Source organism: Melospiza melodia, chromosome 6 (assembly GCF_035770615.1).
Source record: "Melospiza melodia melodia isolate bMelMel2 chromosome 6, bMelMel2.pri, whole genome shotgun sequence".
In the NCBI taxonomy this organism is placed as follows: Eukaryota; Metazoa; Chordata; class Aves; order Passeriformes; family Passerellidae; genus Melospiza; species Melospiza melodia.
The window spans coordinates 16,304,168-16,327,269 of record NC_086199.1 but is presented as its reverse complement, the minus strand read 5'-3'; the positions used below and the strand labels follow the sequence as shown (position 1 = coordinate 16,327,269).

Sequence of the window (23,102 nt, the reverse complement as noted above, 5' to 3'; positions counted from 1 at the left end):
TTCAGTACCAGCAGTTACACAGGATGGAGTAAAATCTGTATAACCACTTGATCCAAGAGAAGTAAAATGCCTGCTCTTCTGCTGCAACTGGTCTAGCTGTTAGAAGGACTCAAGAGTTAAGTTTTTTTTAAACAAGTGACTTTGCTGTCATTTGCACAACATAGCATGTAGGTACCTGAGTGCATATCTGTCTTTCACATGTTTCACATGCTTGCACCATTGCCTTAATAGTTCTTAAAACAGCCACTGACAGGGATCCGGGTCTTGCTCACAAGGTTTGTGTTTTGTGAGCAGCACAATCCATACAGTGGAAGTTCTGGTTAGAAAGGGTCAAAACTTGAGTAGATTTGTCTAGATATAGCAGATATTTGTGAAGAAATATGACAGTTTTTTGAGATAGTCAATTTATGTGTTTCCTTTTTTCCCCCCTCTTCTAGTTCATATATGATGAAAAAATAGAATGGTAAGTTGTGTCAATTATTCCATGTGGTCCTGTATTTGCCATGAGGCTCACCAGTAAATAGAGTTGAAGTGTAATTGACTTTCATTCCTCACGCTGAGTATGAGCTGGATTGAACACTTAGGAAATCCTATATGTTTGGTTTGGGCTTAGTTTTTATGATGGTCATGGAAAACTGAAAGAAAGTATAAGAACCAGGAAACATCAAGGAAGTACATGGGCTCTGTGTAAGGCCCCAAGATTGCCATGTGCAGAGGGGGTAACCAAAACTCTTATGCTCTGATTCTGACTGCTGATATTTGTGGGGATGCCAAGTGTTCCAATGAGCACTCCAAAGTGAATCCTAGTGGAGGATCATAAGCACCTTCTCACAGTGCTCTCAGAGTGCCTGGCCTGTGCTTCAGCACTGAATTGCAAAAGGCCTTGGTGTTATGATGCTCTTAGGGTAGCTGTGGTTTCAGTCTGCATAGCACATTTCTGAAATACATGCATTGCAGTTTATTTGCATGTTTATTGAAACTTGAGATTCTGCTTCCCCTCTCATTCTGCTGAGACACCATCTAATCTTAATGATGTGAGTCCTGTGTGCACAAATGTGACTGGTACCAGATGTTTAAGGCACACTCCTGCATAAAACTTGTAAAGCATACAGCTGTTGGAATGGCCTTCTAACCCTTCTTTCTGTCTTTTTGAGGTGGGAAAGCCTTGTACTCATCATTATGTATTCATTCTACATACTTATCATGAAGTAAGTACTTCTCCTTACTGTACCCTTTTGATTACTGACCATCATTCTTTTGGTCTTGTTTTGTCCTTGGCCTTCCTGTCTGAGGGCAATACAGCCAGTCATGTTTCTGTGTTAGATCTGTTGGGTTTTATGCTTAGTCAATTTAATTCTAGGTTTGTGCTTAATCATCAGCAAATACTTTCATGCATCCTTTTCATAGTGCACAGAGGTAAAGTGGCTTTCAGAATAAACTGAGAAAGCTGTCATTTATACAAAGGTATATAAAAAGTTGGCAGGGTGCTCTGGATTGTAAACACACATCATGTCAGCTCTTACACATATTTTGGACTCCCTGGAGAATGAGGTCAAGGAACATTAGATAGAGCGCTAAGCATGTATTTGTCTTCAGACCATCTCATACCAGGTTGTTTACTGACATCTTCTGTTGTGTCCCTGCCTCTGACAGGAGAGTGAGAGGTCTCACTGTTACTGCAGGTGTCTGAGTCCCCCCTTCTATTGCAGGTTGCTTAGACTTACATCCCTTGGTGCCCTTCCCTCACAAATCACCCTGTTGGAACTCCCTTTTCTCCTACACCAAGTCTTAGCAGAGTCATTAGCAAGCCCTCTTAGGTCCCACCCTAGTGCTAAAATAGATGTATTCTGTCTTTAAAAGTGTATGGTCAGCAGTCCCAGAAATGCTCAAGAGCCCTCCCACAGGGTTGACAGTACTGAAAGAAACAGTGAGGTGAATTGTGAGCTGATGAAGGAGGAAAGAAGCTGCTGTATAGTGAATGTCCTGGCTCCAAAATGAACAGCTCCAGTGTTGTGCCTTCACTGAATCTGCTCCAGTGCCTTTCTGCAGTTTGCTCTATGTCATAAGAGATAGGTGCAGTCCTTGCTTTCCTGTCAGCTTGCCACTGAGTTGGACAGTCCTTTCTCTTCACTTTCTATTAATTGTCAGAGAACATGCGTCCAGGCTTTTCTGCTTGCCTGCATAAGTTGTTCTCAGATGGTTTTAAAGTTTGCTGAGAAAATGCAAAAATCCAGCCTTTTTAGAGATCTTTTCTTTGCACTTTCAGGTACAACGTGAGGATGCAAAATTTCTTCACCCTTAAAAGCAAGAATGTTGGAAATGGTGACACAGTCAACAATGAGCTGGAAGATGGTAATAAATGTTATGCCTCTAGTTGTGATGACCCATCCATTCCATTACTATGGAAAGGTAAGGCTGAGCAGACAGGACTTGGAAAAAGAGTAGTTCACAGGATATCCTTTTTATTTCTTTTATGCAAATCAAAACAGTGTCACTTCTCAATTGTAAGCAGGGTTAACTGGATAATTCAGCAGTCTCATTGCACATTAAAAAAAAATTTCTTTTTTTCTATATTCTGAAAACAAGCTGCTTTGCACATTGGCAATTTTGCTCCATTTTATCTCCTGTTCAGTGACAAGCTACAACATTGTGAAAGAAATACATTTTTTTACCAAGAAGAAAGCAATTTTCACTTCAAAAATTAGTTTGGAATGAGAAGTTGAGATGTGGATGTTGAAGGAAAGGACATGGGCAGATCAGTGGGCAAGAGACATGTTGAGTTCAGATCCTTAGAGGACTGGTTTTCACATGCCCAAACAGTCTGTATACATCACCAGACACATATGTAAAATTTAAAAATGCAGGTTCTTGCTATTTGTGCCCTTGTTGTAAAGATGATATACAGCTTGTGATATTGAAAGTAAGCAAAAATGCCTGGGTATTTTTGGCTTGCTTTCTAAGCCTGTTTTTATCTTTGTCTTCTCTGTTCTCTTATATTCTATTATCTCTTTTCTCTGTAGAGCAAAATCATTCCACTTTCCAAGTACAAACCATGTAACTTAGTGAGCACTTGGGCTGCTCTTAACAAGTGAGGTCTCCTCACTTTGTTCTTTGCACACATCTCCCATCCTAGGAGGCTGAGCTCATCAGCAATGTTGGTAGCATTGGAAAGATCCCCACAAATAATACTAAACAGGAATTTAGAGAATCCTGCTTTTTTCTGCTCTGGGATTTCTTTAAGGTAGATATTAGTAGGTATCCCTACCATAAGGTAGATATAGGTTTATTCAGCAACAGCACACTTCTGCTCTGGTCCTAGATAAGGTGTTTAGACAATAATAATTTAAAATTATTTCTCATAGGACATGGTGGTGCCTTTGAAATGCTTTAATCTCATTTTATAGTGACCTTTTGGGAGCATTGGCTCTGATATACTGAGGTCTGTCACTTGCATGTGGATTTGTGTCCATGCAAGGTTCCACAAATGCTTCCTGTATTCAAGTGGAGACATGGGAGAAGGGTGATCCAGTTAAACACTACAGATAGTAGTTGTTTGTACTTTTGAGGAATTTTTTGGGTTCTGATGTCATCTCCCAGCAGGCTCTCCTCTCTAGCCCTTGTGGAAAAGAGACAATAGCAGAGACTACTTGCCTGTGTGTCTGTTTCCTTTTCAAGGAAATGTGTAGATTATTGAATGCTTGTGAAGAATGTGCACGAAAAAAAGCAAGAAGGCTCCAGTAGCAACTGTGCACATGAGATTTCTTTTCTGATTTTGCCTCAAAGAGGCACTGGTACTGCAGTTTCAGTCAGATTCCCTTTGCCTTCTCCAGCACCCATTGCACAAATACATGCTGCACAATTGTTCAAAGAGCCAGAGTGTAGGTACTGTCACAGGCAAACCTGCCTGAGAAAGTACGGAAAGAAGAGATTAAGGATTTGGAGTGAGCAGTGGGAGGGGAAGATGGCAGTGTTAGCCTAACTGCTTTATGTGTCAAGATGCTGTTCTAGAAAATTGTCACATGGCTGCCTCCAGCTTCTGCCCTCCTGTTCTCTCAAAATATGCCATGACCCTTCAGTGACTCCCTCTTAGCTGCCACAAACTGGCTTCACTGCATTTTCCCCAGCAGCAGCTTTCAGATAGGAGCACTGCTAATAGCAAGGGGAGAACTGGGGCTGGCCTCTGCCTTGCACTGCTGAACAGTTTCAGGATCCACCAAAAAACCTCCCTTGGCTTCACCAAGGTGTAGGTTTGACCTTAATCTGATTTTCCACAGGAGGAAAGCCTGATTACTTCCCCTGGAGGAGCAGTTGCTTTGGGTGAGGAACTTTGCTTTTAGCAAGGATAGTCTGTTGCTCAGGGTGCAGGTGAAAGGTGTAACCCTGTAAAGCTCTTTAATGCTTGTAAGTTTCATTACTTTCAAGAGCTTCCTGTGGTACAATATAAAACCTTTCATCACTCAAATTTCAGAAAGAAAAAGGAGGCATTTTCACCATAAGAAAAATTTCATTTCAAGGGTGAGTTCTGCACGCACAGGTAAAGGCAAACTAGATGTACTTTGTGAATGTTGCTCCAATTTTCAAAGTACAAATGTGTATTACCCTTGACTTTTATTGTGTTGACCCAAATTACCACCAGGTGGCATGGTTTGACCCCTGCCTGAAACCAGAAATTTGGACAAAAGCAGGTTTCTGAGGGATTGGCTTTCAGAGCTAAAGTCATCAAGAAGCTTTCTGTCGATTTTGACAGGGCTGTTAGTGCTGAACCTTTGGTGGTGAGCAGTAAGTTTGTTGGAAAGAAAAGCTGTTCTCAGTAGAGTTTTTTCTTAAGGATTATCACAAAGGAGGAGTGCAAAAGGCTTTTCTCCTTTTCACATTTCTTAAAACAACTTTTAGGTGGAGTCCATACTATATGGGGCTAAGGTATGTTGTTTTTTATAGGCATGGGGAGTCAAGCTGAAAATAATGAATATAATAAGAGCAATGTGCTACAGCAAGTCAGAAGAGCTGCAGTACTTAACTATATGTTTAGTATGAGGTATTCTACAGCAGCCCTGAGTTTTTAATTATGATACTTTTCTCAAAGGGGAGTGTTTGCTTGCTCTATTCATAGGGCTCTAAGAAACAGTTTCAGAGTAACTTCAGTGCTCCCATGTTTTTCCTGTCACTGTAAGATGAAGCATTTTGGTTAATTCTCTGGAGGAACTCACTTGGGAACAGTTAATCTGATGAGACTGTGAATATCAGGCCTTTTTGTCCCTGCCAGCATTGCTGTCAAACATTATTTTTCTTTAGCTAAAGCAAATGTTAAGTTTATGTGGTTGAGTCCTATTCCGTGAGGACTGATTCCTAGGAAACCTGTCTGGCTGAATATTCCTTCACAGGAAAGCTTCTACACTCCAAGAGTCACTGGAGTGGATGTGCTCCTTATTTACATCATCAGCCACAGTACTCAGCAAGGTTAATTTGGTGCAGATGTTGGGATAGAGGAGGATAGCTGCTCCTTTACATTTAGCAAATGCAAAATTGCCCCTAGTTCTGTTCTGTATGAGAGATGTTAAGCTGCAAGACAGACTCCAGAGTGGATTCTTTGAGTAGGGCACATTTCTTTGTGAAACCAGGGATCTTCTATTTATGACACTTCAGGTGACCCCAGTGTACTCACTGAACCCATTTTAGTGAAACAAGGCAAGACCCTCAAATGCTTGGAAGGGTGAAAGTTAGAGATGTTTATTGGTGATTTACAGGCTTACTGGTTTTTCTTGTTGAATCATTATGGAAAATGTATTTCTTCAACTGCAGCTGTGCTAGAAGATGCTTGAGACAGCAAAGCCTTTTTTTGCATGATGTGACTTAGATGTATGCATGGATCCAGTCTTCCCGGAAAACAGAAATATTTCAACACTGTAACAATGCAAAAGAGTAACAATATAGGCTTCTGTGTGTTTAGAACAGGTCCATTTAATTCCATTGTTTGAGTTTGAATGTTTTCTTAGATTTCCTTTGCTTCCTGACTGGAACCATGCACTAATTATCTTTCACTTCTACCTCCTAAATTCTCCTCCTCTTCCTAATGTAAGTAACAATACAAAAGGGGAGGGAGAGGGGGAGGCCAAGCGAAGCAAAGCAGAAAACAAGCAGCAAATAATTTTTTTCTGTACATTCTATTATATGTAATAATTAATATTTATTTTAGTTATGTATCTATTTCCTGCCCTGCTTTCTAACACCTCATGGGTATGTCTCCTGTCTGCTGAGCCTTGCTCTGCTTGATTTGTGTAGTCTGTAGCATTTGTGAGAATATTGGTTTGTTGGTGAGCTCCTAAAGTCCTTGCCTGTACTTGTGCTGATTCCCAATAAAATTTTGTCTCTGTGTTCTTAACATGGTAGAATTTTGTTAACTTTGTAATCTTGGTATGGGTTCCTTTATATTAACAAAGGCTTACTTTGTTAGTTAGAGCCATAGATTTGTTCTTGACAATCCTTGTCATCATTTCAAATTTTTCTTGTGAGAGATACTGGTAATATTCTGTGAAGTGAAGATTTCCACAAGGAGTGAGCACAACATTAGGGCCTTCTGCATGTGCAACACCTTGATCCAGTGGAACAGCTGTAGAGGTTTCAGGAGTGCTGTCTACACTGCCACAGTGCAAACACTTCTAGAGAAAGGGTACAAAACTCTAGTGGAACATAAGCAAATAAAACTGGTACTACAGCATGAACAGCTGGGAAAAAACTGCTCCCACCAATCTGACAGTGGCTTGGAGGCTGCCTTAGTAGAGTGAAATCCCTTTCCAGCATGCGATCTTAAGAAAGCACACAACTGATGAGGAGATTCATCCTGCTGCAGAAATATCAAAAGAAAGGCACTCATAAATTCTGGCATTCAGATAAATGTTTCCCCCACCTGAGCCTGAAAAGACCCAGCTCTGGATGGTGGGATGCGTGGTAGGGTCAGTTCCACTCCTAACTCTGTCCATTGTGATCATTAGTGAAGGGGATACAGCAGTATGGCAAAAACAGTGTTGTGATGGTGGATGAGATAATCTGCTCCAGTCCTCCCAAATACCGGTTCCCTGAAGCTGGATTACGGATTATGATCACAAATAAGTTTGGACCACGCACCAGGATGCGGATGGCGAGCCGGCTCATCATTAACGAGGTATGTTCATTAGGAAAACAGAAAATAACCGTGAGGCAGAGGGGTTACCAAAGAGCTGTGTTCATAGTGACCCTGGAATTCAGATTCTCCCATGTTCCTGTAGTTGGGATAGAACTAGGTCTTTCTCAAGCAGCTATATGAGAACAGATCTGAAGATTGATTCCCCACTGGTGATGTTGCCTGTTTTAATGGGAGGGCAGTCAAAAAGGAGGGACTGCCTTATCTCCCTGACAGAAGATGTTTACTTCATATGTGCATATGTGCACATTTAGATTTTATTTATAGCAGAAGAATTGGTTTTGATTATTGCAGAAGTGGTTAGGTTAAGAAAGGATAATGGACAAGGCAACCAAAAATTTTAAAAAGTGCTCTTGTATTATTAACACTTCAGGATTCCTTCAGAGATTTACCTACCTCTTTAGTATTCACTGTAGTCCTCAACTCAAAATAAAAATGGACCAAAATATTTTCATGAGGGAAATTTGCCCTGGATGGTTTCAGTTCCCTCTTACTTGATACATTGCCATGAATGTATATTGCTTGTTCCATACCCTGCAACTGAAGTGGCAGGACTTGGCAAGTGTGGCTGTTCTGAACTTGCTGAAGCACTAGGAGTGAAATCTTTGGCCTACCTACCTTGGGTTTTATGAAGGCAGGATTTTTTAGTTTGCTCCCACAATATCAAATATGAGAGGTATTTACTCTGGCAAGTAAATAAATAGATTTCAGCCAGCCTTATGAATTCCACAATAGAAGAAAGCATCATTAATATATTTGTAACAAAAATCCAGTTTGATGGTAAAATAGTGAAAAGTGTTATGGTCAGAAGTAGATCAGACAGGGCATATGGCAATAGTTGACTTTGTAATCCTCGAAGTCAATTCATTGATCAGAGAAAAGTTCTTAATAGCTGTGTGGGTAGAAAGCTGATACTTGGCCCTTTAAGCATCTGCAAAAAACATTCTCTAAACTTGAGCATTTTGGGTGTATGGTCTTGTGTACTCTCGCTTACATATTCACAAGCTTTGCAAAATACTCAGGATTTTTCTCTATTTTTCACTAGAGTATGTTGATACTGCTTTCAGAAATTTTTTTGCATCTTGTGCAGTTACTTTATTTTTCAAGGCATTTCAGAGCACTTTTTAGGAATTTGCTATTTGGCAGGAAAAGAGAACACTTTTCAACTCTGCATGACCTCATCTAATGAATTAAAATAATAATATTTTTATAAAAGTAAGAACTTTAAGTAAGTAAAAGTAAGAATGTTAGATGGAATGTTCCATCTGACATTCTCCAGTGCATGAGTGGGTATATATACTCATGTTTAAAACCTGTCCTTGTAATTGTTTTACTGTGTGTTGGAACTGCAGCAGTTCTTGTACATGTCTGCAGGGCCAATTATGAGCTTCATGTACTCAGACAAAGGCAATAAGGATTAGTCTTCCTTTTGAAATTAAAAATAGGAAAAATTACCTCAGTGAATGGAGTTGAGAAGGAGGAAGAACAGAAGAGTTGGATCTGAGAAGGAGAGCTCCTGGATAATGAGTCATTCATAAGCCAACTCTAATTGTGCAGAAGTGTCTTGAGTGTTACCATTTAATTATGGTGCTATTGCTGGTATGAGTGGGAACTGTTGAGTGAGAAGTGCTTTAGAATACTACATTGGTTCAAACATGGGTGGAACAACAAATGTTACAACATTCTCCATCATGGCTTGGAAGACTCCTGCCAGTAATTTTGAGGTGTATGGTTAACCTGGTGAAGCCTGATGCCTGCTGAAGATAGGTAGGCCACTGACAGGTTTGTTGTTGACCAAAAGGAAAGCTTTGAGGAGAAACTTCATGGCTCATGTGATTGGGACTGGACAGAGAGCAAAATTCAGATGTACCAAGTAAATACTTTCTGAACTGTGGCAATTTTGTGTTTTGACCCTGCAGCGCCAGCGGTTAATCCAATCTGCCAATGGCTCAAGCAAAGCACTTCAGAACAGGAGACAGGAGAATATTGAAAATGGAAACATCCCTGTGGGGAACCAAGAAGAGGAGAATGAACAGGACAGTCTAACTCCATTTTCAGTGCCAGGTAAGGCTTACTTTCTAGATGTTTATAGTCCTGAAAAATAATGTAATTAAAATGCCAAATGCTGGGATGTAGAAAGACAACATGTGTGGGGAGAGAGGAGGAAAGGGACAGGTTTGACTATCTGAAGGATGGATTTGCTGACAGTAAAACTGGGCTGGAGGCTGGGTGACTAAAAGCAGATATTTGGAAAGTGTTTTCCAGTCATTATGGGCAGCCATGGTAGAAGTGCTGATTTGCCAGAGGTGAAGGGAAAACAGGAAAGAGAAGTTTACACTGAAACATGTCAGAATGACCTGATGAATACTTCAAAATTACTACAAATAATTTTGAAGTCAGCAGTTAATAATGACTTGCTGGAAATTGCTAAGCCAGATGCACCATGGTGTATAAATTTATAATAAATTGTTCTAGTGACTGTAGTGAGGGAGGCTTCTTGGATGAAGAGTAAAAGATATTTAGGGAGAGAGAGAGTGTTTAAAATTGTTAGAATAGCTGTATGCAAAAGTATTCACCTTTAAAAATTTTTTGGAAATTCTTTGGTGTAAAGGGCTGTCTATAACCAATGTCTTGTGCTGGTGCCCTTGGCACATTGCAGGTTGACTCCTGCCCAAACGCTTTGGGGATTAGACAGCAGAGATTAGGTCAGCCCTTACAGACATGTAGCCTGTCACATAATTCCTGTTTAATGTAAGAATTGCTTGGCAGGGATAAACCACATCCAGTGAAAAAGAAGCATTTTCCATGTTATGTCTAATTTCTTAGTGATCCCATTGCTTCAGTGGCTGTCGTTGTAGAAGAGATGTTTGTGATTGAACCAACATTGAAGCATACTGTGTGAAGATTAGATGATGGTGTATGTTTTCCTGTTTTACTGTGCTCCCACAGGAGCTTCTTGCATGGATTGAAGAATGGAAGCAAACAAATTCACTGAAGATAGGCCCATTAGATGAACTTCTGGTCATTCATGAGATAGTGAAAAAAAGTATTTTTATTGTGTGGTGAACTAACAGGATTCAAGTCAGTAATATGCTTGTGCACATGAGCATGTTAATGATAAGAGTAGTAGTAATAATAATAATAACAACAGAAACTAATAAACAGCTCTTGAAAAGGAAAAAGGTCTCCACAAACCATCTAAACATCAGTGAATTCTAGAAGAATTAAGGCTGGGAAAACCCTCTGAGATCAATGAGTGCAGGCATTAACCCAGCACTGCTGTGTCCACCGCTAACCCAAGTTAGAGAGACAGTGATTCCTCTGCTTCCATCAGCACTCTGCTCCAAACCTTGACCACCCTTGCCTCTGTTGGTAAAGAAGATTTTAAACTGAGATGGTTTGTAACAAGTTCTTGGATAGAAGTTTTGATTAGGGTAGTGCAATCATGCATTTCTTCTTACTTTCCAGGCAGCTTTTTTATGAATAAAATATAGGTAAATGCCAGATAAGAGCTTCCTGAGTGTGTGACATTCACAATAGACAAAATGCTTTGAACTAAAGAGGGAGTTATTAGCTATGTCACTGGTCCTCTTTAAATGCATTTTTTCTGCATTTTTGAGAAAGTCTTTAAAGATAAAGTGAGGTTTAACAGGCCAGAGTGGAACCACTAGTGATCCAATTCATACTGAATGGAGCAAAACTTCAACATGAGCTCAAGAGAGTTGCATAAAACTGAATAAGTGGTTGCATAAAATCCTCATCATTTCCTTCAGGTATAGTCACTCCTCTTGTCTGGGGTGGATTACCCATTGGTTGGATTCTCATTGCTCAACTCATATGTTCTGGCTGAGAATTCTTTCGTTATGCTTTCCAAAGCACTACTTTAATGAGTTTGGTGAAATTGGGAGGACCAGCATCACGTTTTGTTGTTGTTTAAGTACTGTGGTGCAATCAGTAGCCTAAAAAAATCTGGACATTGAAAACTGGTTTCAGGGAAAAGGTAGCTTGCAGAGAGTTTCCAAGAATCCCCTCTGGTCTTCTTTGGTTTATTTTCAGTCTGGGAATAAGACACATACATTTTCTAAAGATCAGAAGTTCATGTATTTTTTCAGTACTGGAAAGTGTTCTCTGAAGAATAGGCTTTCACTTTTCAATATGACTTTTCTATTCAATTGGTTGTGGTGTCCTAGGTAAAAAATCCATTCTTGTATTTCAGGAGCTGCAGCTGCAATGGCTGTGAGTAGGCACAACCCCTTTTTTGTGCTGTTTTGTAATCACATTCTTTAGCCTAATTTGGGATTTTACTTTCTTCAAATTGCGTATTCTAGATACTTTTGCAAGAGAAGTTTGTGGTTTTTTCGGAAACAGAAGAGAAGTATAAAGTTTCATCTCTGAATTAGTTTAATCTGATGACAAATTATTATTTTTCATCTCAAAATGTGTCTTTTACATTTTGTTCTTTTTTTATCCTTTGTCAACAGGAGTGCTCAGCAAAAAGTGTAGGGCTTTAGCAAGCAGAAATAGAGAATATAGTTGTTACATGAGAACAGTCTCAGACTGTTCCAGCATATATCCCCTTTGTCAAACATCCAGAGAGATTCACTCCTGGGTGTGGGTGTGGTTCAGAACCATCATGAAAAAGGAGACAACATACAGTTTTTATGGAAACTGCATATGATATCATTCAAACAGCCTTTGCCTTTGGTTTCTGTGTGGGAAAAACACATTATCTTTAGAAGAGGAATTTCTTTCTTGACCTAACCTTTAGCTGTTGATGATTATCTCCCAAGAGAAAGGCTCATTTGAAGCTTTACAATGTGATTACAGTTGTTTGAAAACAGGTCTTAAACTTTAAAAACACACCCCACAGATCAGAACAAAATAGGACAAAACTGTGCAGGCATATGTTGACAACAAAATGGTGTGTTAAAGCCCTTGCATAGCTCCATGGTCTTTTAGAGCCCAGACTCAGAAAAGCACTTCTGTGCAGCTCTTAATGGATGCTTAAATCCCTTCCATTGTCACATGTTCAGCACCCTTTAAAATACTCTGTGATCTCAGCTCCTGATCATTTCACAGGAATGAAGAACTACTTCTCTTACAGAACTGGAGCATGGATGCTTTATATAAGTCATGATGGTGCTAGCTAAAACAGGAATAATAATTCCTCGAGCTAAACTGAGATGGCAATAATGGAGATTAGCAATCCTATCCATTTTTGTTTGGATCCAAAATACAAAAATAACTTGTGGGATAGAAGCAAAAAAATTAACAGTATCTACTAAAAACATATAAAATGTTTGCACTTGGTCAAAACAAACATTTGTCTCAATATTCTGACTCCTGCCATGATTTTATGAAGAAGCCTGGGGAAGAGTGAGACCGGACAAGTTGATGTTCTGCTGTTTTCACTTCAAGGAACTTCTTGGTCTGGATGTAAAATTGTGATCTAAAATTCCTTAGTGTGTTTCTTCTTCATTAACCTAATGTTAATGTCTAATTGTCATTGAATCTTTGCAGACATTTAACACACACAACATCCTTTGGGAAGGAGCTTCATGATTTTGAGAAGAACCTTTTACTTACTTTGAACCTGGCTCATGCTCACTTCACTTGGTGTCTTCCTTTATTGGAAACACAGTGGACAAGGCAAACCCAGTGCACCTCGCTTGAGCACTCAGGAGGCTGTAGCTTTTTGTTAGACAGCAAGGTTAAAACATACAGAATAAACCAGGCCAAAATCCAGACAATTCTAACAAGATGTGGGGGCTACCTCTGTTCAGTTACATCTTACTTTTGTTGAATGTTGTCTGGTGGAAACCTATGGTAACTCTGAGAGTAAACCTCATTTCTGTGTACTGGAGCAAATTCTTTTTTGTAGACCAGTTTTCTCTGTACCAAAAATGTGTATTTAAGAGAAGATTATTGGCATAAATCCAAATATTCAAAGCGTGGTAAGGGCACAGGCTGAAAATAGAAATCTGAGTTGTTTTGGACAGATTTGACGGTCTGGAATTTGGAACTTGTATTCTGGAAAATGAAACTTCCGAGAAGAGTATCAGTAGGTTGAAAAATAGTCTGTTTTGGATGAGGATGAGAAGTAAAACCGTGGTATTTTCCAAAGGAATAAAAAATTTCCAAAGGTCTGTTGCAGGAGAGCTGCAATAAAAATATTTTATTATGTCTGCTGCCTACTTGGAAGCCTCCTTGGGTACTGTTTTACACACTACATAGCTTATTTCTAGTGTGCTCATACAGAGAATCTCTTGCCTCCACAATTTATACATTATTTGCAGAGCTGGAATCAGTAAGAATTTTCCAAGAAGGTGGAGAGCCAGCTGCTGTGTTAATTTTCCTAATGAAGAATTGAAAGCCATTTTCTAACAATTTTTTTTGTTATTTTGCAACAGATTTTTTTGTAGAAAATAATCCTGTTGGAAAATTCACACTAGATCTAGTTTGTTGTATCTGCTTCATTTTTTTTCTCTGTTGTGTACCATACTTAGGAGAAAAATTTGTATTTCTCTGTTGTGTTTTGGATACTGGACGTGACTAGAAACTCATTAAGTTTTCCGATTGTCTAATTTACTTATATTGAAGTTTTCCAATCAGTCTGAACTCTGAACAGCATTTTCTAACAGAAATTTACTTGCTGTCTGGGTTATTACAAAGTTCCTAGTTTAGAGGCATATGTGTTACTTTTACACATTTTTGGGTTGAGAATTGACTTGATATTGATAATAATATGTGGGTGTAAATTCATCTTTGTAAATACAAAGCTTAATTAGAACCAAGGGCACAGGTGTTTGGAAAATCATTTTTAATTGGAGAAAAAACATGTTGAGATTTTTGTTTGGTTGGTTGAGTTTTGTCCTTCCCAAATGAAAAAATGATAGAGAGATTTAAAAAGATAAAAAAGGAATTAAAAAAATTAAAAATTAAGTGAAGCATGAAAAAAGTTTGCAGCAGTAATCTTCTTAGGCAATCCTGGATGTGCCTCATTTCTACTTTAAGTTTACCATTAGCAAAAAATCCCTGGAAAAACAGCAATCAGTAGGAAACTTCAGGAAGCCTTTCTCATTTCAATTAGACAATACCTTTCCCAGTTTTCAAGTGACCTTAAGAGATTTATAGGAATTCACAAACATACTGTTATGAAGCTCCTGTGTGCCTTTCAGAGATGTTATATTTTTTTGGATCAGTCATTTCTTTGTGTAAGGAGATGCTTCTTTCACTTGGGAAGCTTTAGGCATGTTCTGAAGTAACTCATGTTTGGAGCTCAGATCTGTGCTTGGCTGACATGCTTTTAAAGGGAAAGCTAAATGGAAAAGCAGTCAAATTTAACTAGCTGCAATAACTTAGATGTGATTCCTAATGGTGTAGTTACGGACTCCACTCTGTTTAAACTTGAAAAAGTGTTTTCTCTGCAGCTTATTTACTAGGACGTGTGGGCTGCCGGCACCGTGTGCCTTTGGAAGTTCTGTCTCAGACTAGCTCTAGCTTGGTCCCCTGGATAAAATGCCCATTATTACTTGGAGCACTTTTAATTTTGTACCTCTTGTTCTACTGGTATGATTCAAGGCTGCTCCATGTTGCAGACTGAAATTGCAAACCAAAAAACACTTAGTGGGGTCAATCAGTGCATTTACTTCAAGATTACACTTCTGGTCTAAAGGTTAACACAAATGTCATTTCACACTTTTATATTGAGCTCCTCTCAGCTGCCTGAGAGTGTTGCAAATAGGACTCTATTTTTTTTTTCTGTAGAAAGTATTTTCTCTAGCTCCTTAAGGAAATACTTGTTTCTTCACAGTGCTGTGTTATGTGTTGCTGGCTTTGTTCAACAGGACACACTATCTGTATGTCAAAGTAATTATTGTGAGCATAACACCTGGAAAGATGACCAGCCCAGGAATGTGTTGAAAATTAGCAGAGCTCTTTGTTGTAGGGCTGCCACTTTGTTTTCAGAAACATTGTAATCAAGCTCTTTTGTAATGATACCTCTCTGAAATACTTGGCATGCTTGGCTTCCAAATATCTGTGGAAACAGAAAAAAATGGATGTATGAAGTAGTGAAAACAGCTCCTTGCAATAAAACCCTCATCTTCTTGTTTTACAGGAGTGTTGTGAACAGAATGTAGACCAGTGTTGCTTTCTGTAATATTCTTTCATTATTGGGAGGGGAGAGGGATGCAAAATACACTTTTCCTCAGTTGTGTGGGTTGCTGCAGGAACCTTTAAACCCAGGGCTCACAGGAGTGTGTGGTACCACTGTAAAACAACTGTGCTGGAGTCTTGTAATGGGACAGAACAGCTGTGTATTGAATAAGGGCCTGAATGGGAATGATCATTCTCTTCCTTGCAGATGTACTAGGGAGCTACTCAAGAGTTGTAAAACAATTTGTCATGAGCTATTAAGCATACTTCACTGTAAAATCTTTATCATTAAATCTTTTTAATTATTATTTTAGAGTGGGTGGTCAAAACCAAAACAACAGAACAGCAAAAGTACTTTCAAAAGAACTAAAAAAAAAAAAGACTTTGCATCTTCTAGCTGTGCCTTCATCTAAGCCAGGTGAAATGAATAAAGTCATCAGTTTCCTGAAAAAATAAAGTCCACTTCATTGAGGTTGCTGCTAAATGTACTCGAAAATCTTAAAAAACTGCCAAGTTACAGCATAGGAGTAGACTTCTTTACCCTTCTGTGCCACACAAGTTCCATGACCCAGGACAGTAGGAGCTGAATGAAAAGGCCTGAGGTAAAACCAAGGCAAACTATACTTAAGGTTTATATAAAAGTTTATAAAAGCTAGAAAACCAAAACACAAAAGAGAAGCCAATGCAGAATGTGTCAAGTAAGCTGCTTTGGCCATGGTGGTTCCAAAGTATTCCAGGCTAACTGCAAATGGCCACTGGGCTTCTCTTGTTAACCCAGCAAACCCCAGAACTACACTCTGCTCTTCCCCAAAGTCTCAAGCCTGTTGCCATGTAATGAATGCAAATATCACTCCCACAAACCATCTAGCTAAGCAGTTCCAACTCAAGACATTGTGTGGGGAAAACATCACCACTAATAGAGCCAGGAATTTTAATCTGACACACATCCATTCAAAATCAGCAAAGATAATGGAAAGGCAAGCCCTCCTCCACTAGTAATTAGGTTTTCTTGGAAATGAACAAACAGAGCTGTGCCAGTGGTAAGGCGCTATGCATTCTCAGTTAAGCATTTGTTTGACCAATTCAGGATACTAAACAGGATCCCAGACAAGATGTATTCCCCAGCAGAGGTTCTATGTGTCCTTAAGGCAGTTCTGTTTCTTTTATTTATGTTACTGAAAAGAGAAAAGGCACTGCCTATGTGTAGCAGCACCAAAGTCAGTCAAATTACACCCACACAGGTCAGAATTGGATCCACAATTTTTTCAATCAGTCATCCACTGACCCTGCATTTGGGATTATGTGGTGAGAGTGTTACTGGCCTAGGCCATGCTGACTTGTTGGACTATGAACCAAGCCGAACAACTTTAGTACACAGAGTAAAAATTAACTATCTAAGTAATCCAAACTGTAACAAATTAAGCAGGAGCATGTATAAACCGCCATAGGATATTTTGTAAAATAGTTACAGCCTTGTTAAAAACTAAAGAGAGAAGTGAGCCAAGAAGTGTCCTTTCCTGGACAGAACAGGCAATAGATAACTGTTTTTAAAAAATCTGTGAAGAAGTATACATAAGCAGAGAGAAAAAGATCTTCCCTGTAAAATCTGTAATAGATCCTCAGTGACATGCAAAAGTCTAGAATCAGAAATGACCCTGGGACACTTCAGTAGTTTTATGCATTAGGAGTTCCACAGCCACAAGCTATAAATGGGACTAAAGAGCAAAGCTTAGTCTAAGATTTCCTGTGGAGTTGATGGCATCTCAAAATTCACAAGAAAATCTCAAGTTAAAAAGCTATTTCATAACTCAAGCAAGAAAATATAGTTCTAGAATATATACAAAAATAGGTTAATAAAGACATTTGGATTCAAATTAAACTAGGAAGTAGCCTCATAAATGATAAAAATATTATTAATTTTTAAATGTTAAATATTTAATTTCATTGCGACCTGGTGCACATTGGTCGAGACGGCTGAGTTCAATCCAATTAAAATCACTAACAAAAATTCCTGTTAAGCACATCTTAAATCCCAAAGTCTTTGCTGAAAGAAAATGACTGGTGAAATTGATAGGAGCTAGTTAGTAAATGTTCTTTATAATGTAGCTAAATAACTTTGCTGAAAGATGTACCTGATGATTTCCTTCAATGTGATCAATGATTTTATTCAAAACAGCATATTTTAGTAGATCTCAAGCATAACCTCATGAGTTAATTATGGAAACCCCTACTTGGATGGAAACACAATGGAAAGAAAGCCCAAGCTAAAATGGCCACGATGTTGGTTGTGATACTCTCACTCAACCTGAGAGACAAATTTGTCATCCTGCTTGAAGGATGCCTCATGAACTGTGTGAATAGTACCGCATTTACTTATAGCCCAGCTATAAAATAGTTCTGTTTTATGTATTGAGATTATATTTGCAATACTGTAAATTTTAAACAAATGGCAAGGTGTGTCCCAGTCTTCAGCGATGACAGTTCTTGGGTATTTCTCACCTGCTGATTTTGGAGACCTGTACAAGGGAGGTCACTCCCTTGTTTCTTTTCCCAGAAGTTTTCTTTTACCATTTCAAGATGGTATTGTATGCAGATAGAGACTCAACAAATCTAGATCTTCTAAGTATTGGTTTATTTAAACTTCTGCCCAAGTTAGAACAATAAGGCATGTAAAAAAAATTGTCACGTTCGTAGGTTGGGTCTTGTGCTTCTGTTTTCTGTTGCTGCGAAGAATGTGCAAGTTATTTTCACCACTTGGACTTTGGTATTTCTATTAAGGTGATAGGGTGGGGTTTTTGGTTGGTTGGTTTTGTTGTTGATTTTTTTTTTTTTTAATTCTGGATTAGTGGTAATACAATTGAAAGACCAACAAATCTGACTTAATTTTTGTTTTAATATCAGCTGTGATTTTAAATCATTGTAATTCTTCCATGGATTTTCATAGATCTTGGTAGGCTTAACTATAAGAAGATTGTGGATGAGCATGCAGAACTTGGCTGAAAGTGACAAGGCCAAGTATAGTTTAAAGGTACCCTGGAAAATGAGCTGCCATGCGTGATTGTAAACATCCTTCTGGGATCATCTGCTTTGCTGAAAGAGGTGTAACTGAGCCTGGCATAGTGATGGGAAAGCTCAACTGTTTGTTTCCTTTGTCCTGCAGAGGGAAAAATGAACAAAATTAAATGGCTTTTGACATGGCCGTTGATATTTGTGCTGTTTGCCACAATTCCAAACTGCAGCAAACCACGCTGGGAGAGGTGCTTTATGCTGACATTTGTCTTGTCCACTCTCTGGATTGCCTTGTTCTCTTACTTCATGGTGTGGATGGTAAGTGTATGTAGCAGGACTTCATACTGAGTGAAATGTGCATCTCAAAGTATGTAAAAACCTTCTGTGCATTTGTCAAAGAAAGGCATGTAATTGTAGTGCAGTCTCTTCACCTCATACAATAATTATTATAACTTTAGATTTTTGCTGCCTTTTGTTCTGCAGAAATAATGGGGCCTTTACTGTGTAGGGCATAATACAATACAGGAAGGTATTGGAGAACATCTATTTTCCTCAAATGCTTGTCAGGCATTTGAAAACCACTTTGTTTCCTCTCATGAAAGATTGTGTTTTCTGTGTACTTTTTGCAACTTTCTATATAATTTTTGCATTGTAAACCAATCCTCTAACTTAGACTGTGCTTAAGAAATCCATTTGCTAGCCAAAGGCACACATTTGTATCCGATTATATGTCCTTTGGAAGGTCATACTGTGCACCTTGGTTCCATATATAGATATTCCCTTCGCAAGTGAGAGAGGTGCTCATTAAGGCTGCAGCCCATACTGCTTTCAGAGGCAGCTGGGCCACAGTACCTTGTTACCAGTCTCAGCAAGAGACTCATGCTGACTTCTTTTCCTGGGCCTCTGCTTGCCCCTGAAGGTAAGGACTGTCAGTGGAGTTCCTAAAATACACCTTTTTTTTAGTGTAGGGTCCAATTTTCCTCATGTGATGGACTGGCAAACTATTTCAAGAAAACAATACGTAGCCTAGAACACTTCCATCCTTAGCAGTGTCAGCAGGGAAACAGCTGTCTGTCCCTGGGCCAGTCTTCTCTCACACAAGCCTGGTTCCTTTTCTGCTGCCTTTTCTTGATGTTTTTTCAGCCCTCTTTGGATGTTCCAGTAAATACAGTTCCCTGTCCTTTCTAAGAGCTCTGCTGCAATCCTCAGTGATTCCTTAAGCTCTTTTCAAGCTGCATCTGGAGTATTAGGGGACAGCGTAACCAGACATGCTGCCTTCAGGATTATATGAGAAGTTGCACAAGAAAATAGTTCCTTCTTCATGTGCTAGGTTGTAATAAATTCTTTATATCTTTGCCACTATATTGCAATATAATATTGGTTGCAGTCCTTTTGAGAACCAGTGAGAATCTTACCATTTGTGGAAACCAAAAAAAACCCCAAACCCACAGATTTTGCTGTATCTCCTTAAAACAGCAGTATGTCATGTTAGTACAACAGGAAATGGAGATTTTGTTTGTCCACAGAATGTTGAATAATAAAACCCAAAGTACTTTTGCTTTGCACAGGGTTGGTTTTATGCTGGTTATTCCACAAGTATTTAATTTGCAGAAATGGATAATTATTCTGAGTCTATTCCTGTTAGAGTCCACACCAGAAATCAAAGTTAAACAGTATACCACAACTGGCATACTCTCCTCATTGGAATGAGGAGACTTTCCAAATATGATAAGTTTATCTACCTTCCTCCTTGTTCAGGTGACTGTGATTGGATACACCCTTGGGATACCAGATGTGATCATGGGCATTACTTTCCTGGCTGCAGGAACAAGTGTCCCAGACTGCATGGCCAGCTTAATAGTAGCAAGACAAGGTAATGTGTCTGCTGAAGCACAACTGCAGTCTTACGTATGTAAAATTGTTTCCTCTGTACACACAAATTGTCAATGCAATTTTATAATTTTATTTTAATTTTTACTGTTTGAAAACCTTATTAAAAGCCAAAGCTATTTGCTAATTATTGTGAACCAAAAAATGTCTTTTGCTTATTGGGATGTGGGACATTCTAGCATTCTAGAGGGTAATTCAACCTCAGATGTCCCATGCATGTTTCAGTCAGGGTAAAAAGACAAAAGTCATAGACAAAACTAGAATATCAGCTATTAAAAACTAGTTTGAAGAAGTAGCACTGACCAGCATTTCTCCATGTAAAACTTGTACTGATTTCTAGAAGACCTCTCAAATCCAAGGAAGTGAACTGCTTTGAGAGCTGGCAGAAGTGTTGTTGCTCCAGGCAGAGTTCTCATCCAAATGCAGACCTCTTTCCCACTAGAACACATGAATAGCTGCACTGGAAAGAGTTTTGGATTACTGACATCTACATTCTCCTCAGCTGTTCATTTAAAATTGTCAAAGGCTTTCTCATATTTTAGTTTTGTTTAAGTTTCATCATGTTTTCTTTTTTATTTGTAAAATGCTGGCAGCAGCATCCCTTCCTGTTGTTGAAAAACATTAGGGCTGACAGTGTGATCCTCTGCACAGCAGTAGAATAAGAAAAAGACCTAATTTTATTCTTTTCCAGTATTTCAATTCCCATAGCCTTTTTTTTATCAGATAATTATATCTCCAGCACACATCATTGAGCAAACAAGAAGGACTTTTAAATGATAAATTAAGTACTCAAAAGCCCCACCTTTGTAATTTGAGATAGGAATAGTGCTGTTAAATGTTGCTTACTTGAAAAGTGTTATATATTTAAAGTAAATAATTTTCAATGTTGCATTATTTGTTGTGTGCAGAATATTCTCACAAAAATAGTACAACAAAGTCTTCAGAATTATTATGGAGCCACCTTCCTACTAAATTTATTTTGCATGTGTATTAATTTAAGTGAACAGGTTTTTTCAGGAGCAAGGAGGATGTTGCATTTTTAAATCAACGGACTGTTTCTTTAGATTAGTTCTTCTGTTGTACTAAACAATAACACTGCAAAGATTGTTTTCTCTGAAAATTAAGGTAAGCACTAGATTGACAAAAAGGAGCCCAATGCCCTTAAAGACAGTACAGGGACTTTGCACTGCTTGAATTCAAGGATTGTTCACTGCCAGAGTGCAGACAGGTATAGATGGACACTGCCATCATGAGATCCAAAGCATTACCTTGCAGATCATGTATTTATGGTGTGGTACTGTCTGTCTGCACTCTCTTTATTCTGAAACTATATTTGGGACATGTCCCATTTATGCCACAGTTCCTTTTCAGTTCCTTCCTTTCCAGTATTCACTTAGTGGAAGTGATTCAATACTTAGGCCAGGTCTAAGGGAAGTTAGCAGGGACAAAAAGAATTTTCCTTCCTTCCATCCACTGACACTGGTGCAGAATGAGATGCCAGCCAGTGGTGAGCATTAGAAGTAGATTTTGAATAATACTTAGGTACTTTACCACCATTTACCTTTCTTTTCCTCTCCTGTAGTATTTTGCTGTTTTTGGAGTGAAATTATTACTGATTAAGCCCCATGGAAGTGCATAATATCTTTGACTATTGTCTGGTTGGTTATTTCCAGGATCTCTCTTAATTCACATGATGCAAAGGTCACATATCCACGTAGTAAATCCAGTACATAATCTTCTCCCTGTGGCTGCAGACTACCTAGAACAAGACTTTGACATAGACCTCAGGTGCTGCATGGCTACCACCCACCCTCTAAAGGCTTTGCAAGACACAAGGAAGGTGTGGTTGGAGTGAGCAATTTTTGCACACTTTTTTCAGAAGTCAGGCCAATGTTATGGAAATTGTCTCCCTACCTCAGATACTCTGGCCAGTTCAAGGGGGATTGGATCAATGCAGATCATTCCCCTTTAGCTTGCTCCAGTGCACATAGTAATAGCCATGTACTTTGATTTTATCAAAGAGTTGTTTCTTGGTTTTTTCCCTCTGCAGGCCTTGGTGACATGGCAGTATCCAATACAGTAGGGAGCAATGTCTTTGACATTCTGGTGGGACTTGGTGTTCCATGGGGTTTGCAGACCATGGCGATCGATTATGGATCAACTGTATGTATACTTGGCAAATCTTTCATTTGCACTTTTATTCTATTTTGAAAAAATCCTAAAAAGAAAGCATGCAAATAGAACAAATTTGAAACCAACCTGTTGATCATGTTATTAGTTGCTAAATAAGGTGTTATTTCTTTGCAAAGGAACCCAGTTAAGAAAGCAATTTGTCTTCAACAAGCTGCAATTAATTTCCAGTTTGTCAACTGGAGTACATGCACTGCGTAGCAGAAAACTGTTCCCATGGGTGGTTCATGGCTCCATCATTTTCTTGCTACACAACTTCCAGTAAACCTGTCTCCATGTACCTCAGCATTTTTGTACCTAATACCAAATAACAGCATGTCTCTCTCTTCTGAGGTTTTTTTACATAAAATCCATTATAAATGCTCGCTTCTTTTTTTAATGGAGATGGGATTACTTTGCATTTGGTTTGATTCCTTAATCTTCCCATTCTTCATTAGGATACATCTGTTACGGATTTGCATAGTTTAAAATATGTAAGGCACTGTTCAAAGCAGAAGGTGGACTTTAAATCAGTAAATTGATTTTTGGTCACCAAAGCACAGTTAGATGGTCAGCATTTTAAAAGTATTTTCTGATTTCCACAGGTGAAAATTAACAGCAAAGGATTGGTTTATTCAGTTGCACTTTTGCTAGGATCAGTGGCACTAACTGTAAGTATTAGAGCATCTACAATTATTTC

At 38.8% G+C, this 23,102-nt stretch overlaps 1 protein-coding gene across 1 annotated transcript in view; it reads left to right on the top strand.

Moving 5' to 3' along the window:
- The window catches only part of LOC134419726 (ras and Rab interactor 3-like), a 149,949-nt gene that overhangs the window by 53,853 nt on the left and 72,994 nt on the right, over window positions 1-23,102 (top strand). The window contains exons 8-16 of the mRNA XM_063159363.1: window positions 438-463; window positions 1,155-1,208; window positions 2,267-2,409; window positions 6,990-7,159; window positions 9,097-9,241; window positions 18,495-18,661; window positions 20,102-20,216; window positions 22,284-22,396; window positions 23,008-23,073. Coding sequence (XP_063015433.1) covers window positions 438-463; window positions 1,155-1,208; window positions 2,267-2,409; window positions 6,990-7,159; window positions 9,097-9,241; window positions 18,495-18,661; window positions 20,102-20,216; window positions 22,284-22,396; window positions 23,008-23,073 — 999 coding nt within the window. The remainder of the gene's footprint in view (window positions 1-437; window positions 464-1,154; window positions 1,209-2,266; window positions 2,410-6,989; window positions 7,160-9,096; window positions 9,242-18,494; window positions 18,662-20,101; window positions 20,217-22,283; window positions 22,397-23,007; window positions 23,074-23,102) is intronic.